Here is a 3333-nt window from a genome sequence, read left to right as displayed (position 1 = left end):
CTCTACAGGACATGTCAACAGCAGCGCAGGCCGACCCTAACTGCGCCCGCCTTCATGATTGCATTGTGTCCGGATTTTCCACGAATCGGTATGACCTGCATGCTTCTTTGCTACCGTATTGGAAGCTGTGAGAAGCCCCTTCTACTGACGGCACTCTCGTTCTCTATGGAGCCAGAATAATAGTTCCTGCTGCTCTACGTCGCCACACACTCGCCAGACTCCACGACAGCCACCGAGGTGTTGAAGCCACTAAACGTTGAGCTCGACAAACTGTCTTCTGGCCTGGGATAGACTCTGACATTGCTACCACCGTTGCCACCTGTGAGCCCTACCAAGTCCTACGCCCAAGCCAACAGCAGGAACCTCTTTATAACAATGACCACCCATTGATGCCCTTCGAGTCGGTATCAGCGGATTTCTTCCAGGTAGCGGGGAAGTCCTTCTTTGTTGTAGCCAACCCCCCTCCGGCTGGCCTGTGGTCGTCCCTTGCAAGGGCGACACCACTGCCTCCTCAATCATACGTCACCAATGGAGGACCCCAGTTTACCAGCAGAGAGTTTGCCGACTTCGCAGAGCATTGGGGTGTACACCACATAACTTCATCGCCACACTACCCGCAGTCTAATGGACCTGCCGAGGCCGCCGTCAAAACTGTCAAGCAGTTGATCCTCAAAATGGCCCCTTCAGGAAACATTGACTGTGAGGCTTTTGATCATGGCCTCCTTGAGTTACGAAACATGCCTAACCACTCTGGTCGCTCTCCTGCCCAGGTTCTGTATGGTCACCCTCTCCGTACTTGTGTGCCCGCCCATTGTCAGTCATTCATGGAATGTTGGCAACAAAAGGCCCATGATTGTGACCAACAAGCTGCTGCCAAAGCGGCTCAAGTGAAACGCAACTACGACGCCCATGCCCGTCCCCTGCCCAGACTGAATGTGGGCCAACATGTCCGTCTCCAGGACCCAACATCCCACAGGTGGGACAAGATCGGGATTATCATGGGTGGCGCAAGATCACGCGAGTACGAGATTTGCCTTCCTAAAGGTGGAGTGCTACATCTGAACCATCGCTTCTTGTATCCAGTGCCCAATCCCAATCAAGTTCCCAACTCTGATCTCCCTGTGGTCCCTAGCTCTGACATGGAAAAGTCATCAATTCCCTCCACAACTTCCCGCAGGTCTCTAAGATGAAACAGGCCTACATAGTGTACAAGGCCCTTGTTCCATTTACGCAACTGGCTGCATAATCTTATATTTGATACATTTACCTTATGCTATTTGCTTTGCACACGATTATTTACTTAGTTCACTGTATGTAACTTGCTTAGTACGTTCAAGATACCTTTCTGAACGCAAAAGGGGAGGGGAGCTGTAGATTATTGTATATATCATCTTTCATATATGCACCCTTTACAATTCATAAGTTCTGTATGTTACAAATGCATGTGCATGAGTCGCGCTGTCAGCACTCCATGTATGCGCATAGGGAGTCTTCTTGCTTCTCTTGGCACGAGCTGTACGCCTTGCAGAGCACCACTGAGCATAACCTGTTGCTGTATGGAATAAATGCATTCAACGACTCAGGATTTTACTTCTTCATTCCTGCAATCATCTGCCTTAATCTACAAGACTTCATTGCCTATCACCACTTCCATATAAAGAAAAAGTTGTACAGCTCTCTCTCTCTCTCTCTCTCTCTCTCTCTCTCTCTCTCTCTCTCTCTCTCTCTCTCTCTCTCTAATGAAAAATTTCTTCTTTAAAACACTTTAAATAGTGAAAGTATATTTAGTAATATGTATTTACATTTCCATTGAAGATACCCTGAAGTTATGATATGAAAATATGCTATTTTTGGGGCCAACTCATTTTGACTTATCGGTCAAACAGAGAGAGAGAGAGAGAGAGAGAGAGAGAGAGAGAGAGAGAGAGAGAGAGAGAGAGAGAGAGAGAGAGCTGTAAAGGCTTGAATCTATTTATTTTAGAATTGATTCAATCATATTATAGAGTGTAGTACAAATTTTCCTTGATTTATAAGTCAATGCTTTCAACACCTGATCAAAACTACCGGCATCATTTTACATTCATAGCATTAAAACTGTTTTCATTTGATTCGCTATCATGATATTGCGAAAAGCTCACCATTGGTAATGGTTTTCCTGGGCAATCGAATTTAAAATTTACGAATTTTATGGCATATACGTTTTGTGTGTGTGTGTGTGTGTGTGTGTGCGCGCGCGAGGGTGGGCAGATGAATGCTCTACCATTAACAATAATATCCCAGAAATTTACACTATTAGAACAATCCATGTTATTTCTTTGTACTTTTCAGAGGTCAATAAACTATGTCAGAAAATATTAGGACTCTACCTGCAGAAAAACATTGACTTTTTATAAGAGCATATTAATGGCCAAGAGAGATTAGTTCACCGATCTTATAACTGGGCTCCACAAGGCACTATAATAGTTAGCAGACCCAGCCCTACAAGGCTGAGGACTATGAAGCGTAAAGTAGAAGATGAATGGAGAAGTATTGAATTAAAGGTACAAGATAGAGACGATTGGCGAAATCTAATCGAGTCACTTTGCGTCAATGGCCGTGGGAGATGATAATGATGATGGTGATTGTTAGGTGTTTCTCACTTTTTTTTTCTTTTTATATGAAAGTGTACCACTTTTTAAAATGATTTCAGAATTTTTCTAAATTAATTTTACTCCAAATTGTAAATTATTTCCCATTAAGTCTACTTACATAACTATTTGAAGCGTAGTTATAGCCAGGAAATTGGTATAATAGCATGAAAATTTATTGTTATTACTTATTTGGAGGTCAAATGGTATAGCTAGTACGTGGTTTCATTTTACAATTTTAATGTTTCAGAAGACCAACGGCAAAAAAAAAAATATAACTCGCAATAGCTTGGAATTCCCCAGGTGGAAGATTGGTAAGCACACACACATTATATATATATATATATATATATATATATATATATATATATATATATATATATATATATATATATATATATATATATATATATATATATATATATTTACGAGGCAGGAAACAACATTAAATTAAAATGAACTACATTATCACTATGACAAAAAATACAGCTACGATAATCAAAACAAATTCACGTCGAAATAACCTGAAATAGAATAAAATATAAAATTTAAAATAAAAGTGCGAAACAAAAAATCAACGCAGAAAGCAACTTAGATAAAATCCTTAACCAGAAAATAAAATGTTGGGGAAGGTTCAACGTCGAATTGTTTACGCATAGTTAAAACGCTATATGACAAAGATCGTTGGCACATGTAAAGGAATAGA

At 40.9% G+C, this 3333-nt stretch overlaps 1 protein-coding gene across 1 annotated transcript; it reads left to right on the top strand.

The window, feature by feature from the left end:
- Positions 1–389: 389 nt before the first annotated feature.
- On the top strand, positions 390–1190 carry LOC137626034 (uncharacterized). The gene has a single exon (XM_068357391.1). The coding sequence runs from the start codon at positions 390–392 to the stop codon at positions 1188–1190; it is 801 nt and encodes a 266-aa protein (XP_068213492.1).
- Positions 1191–3333: the final 2143 nt, after the last annotated feature.

Source organism: Palaemon carinicauda, chromosome 1 (genome assembly GCF_036898095.1).
Source record: "Palaemon carinicauda isolate YSFRI2023 chromosome 1, ASM3689809v2, whole genome shotgun sequence".
NCBI classification, from domain to species: Eukaryota; Metazoa; Arthropoda; class Malacostraca; order Decapoda; family Palaemonidae; genus Palaemon; species Palaemon carinicauda.
Note: the sequence above shows the minus strand (reverse complement) of the source record. Positions and strands in the feature narration are given on the sequence as shown.

Coding starts and splice junctions, on each gene's coding strand:
- LOC137626034 (XM_068357391.1), top strand. CDS start 390: ATGCCCTTCGAGTCGGTATCAGCGGATTTCTTCCAGGTAGCGGGGAAG.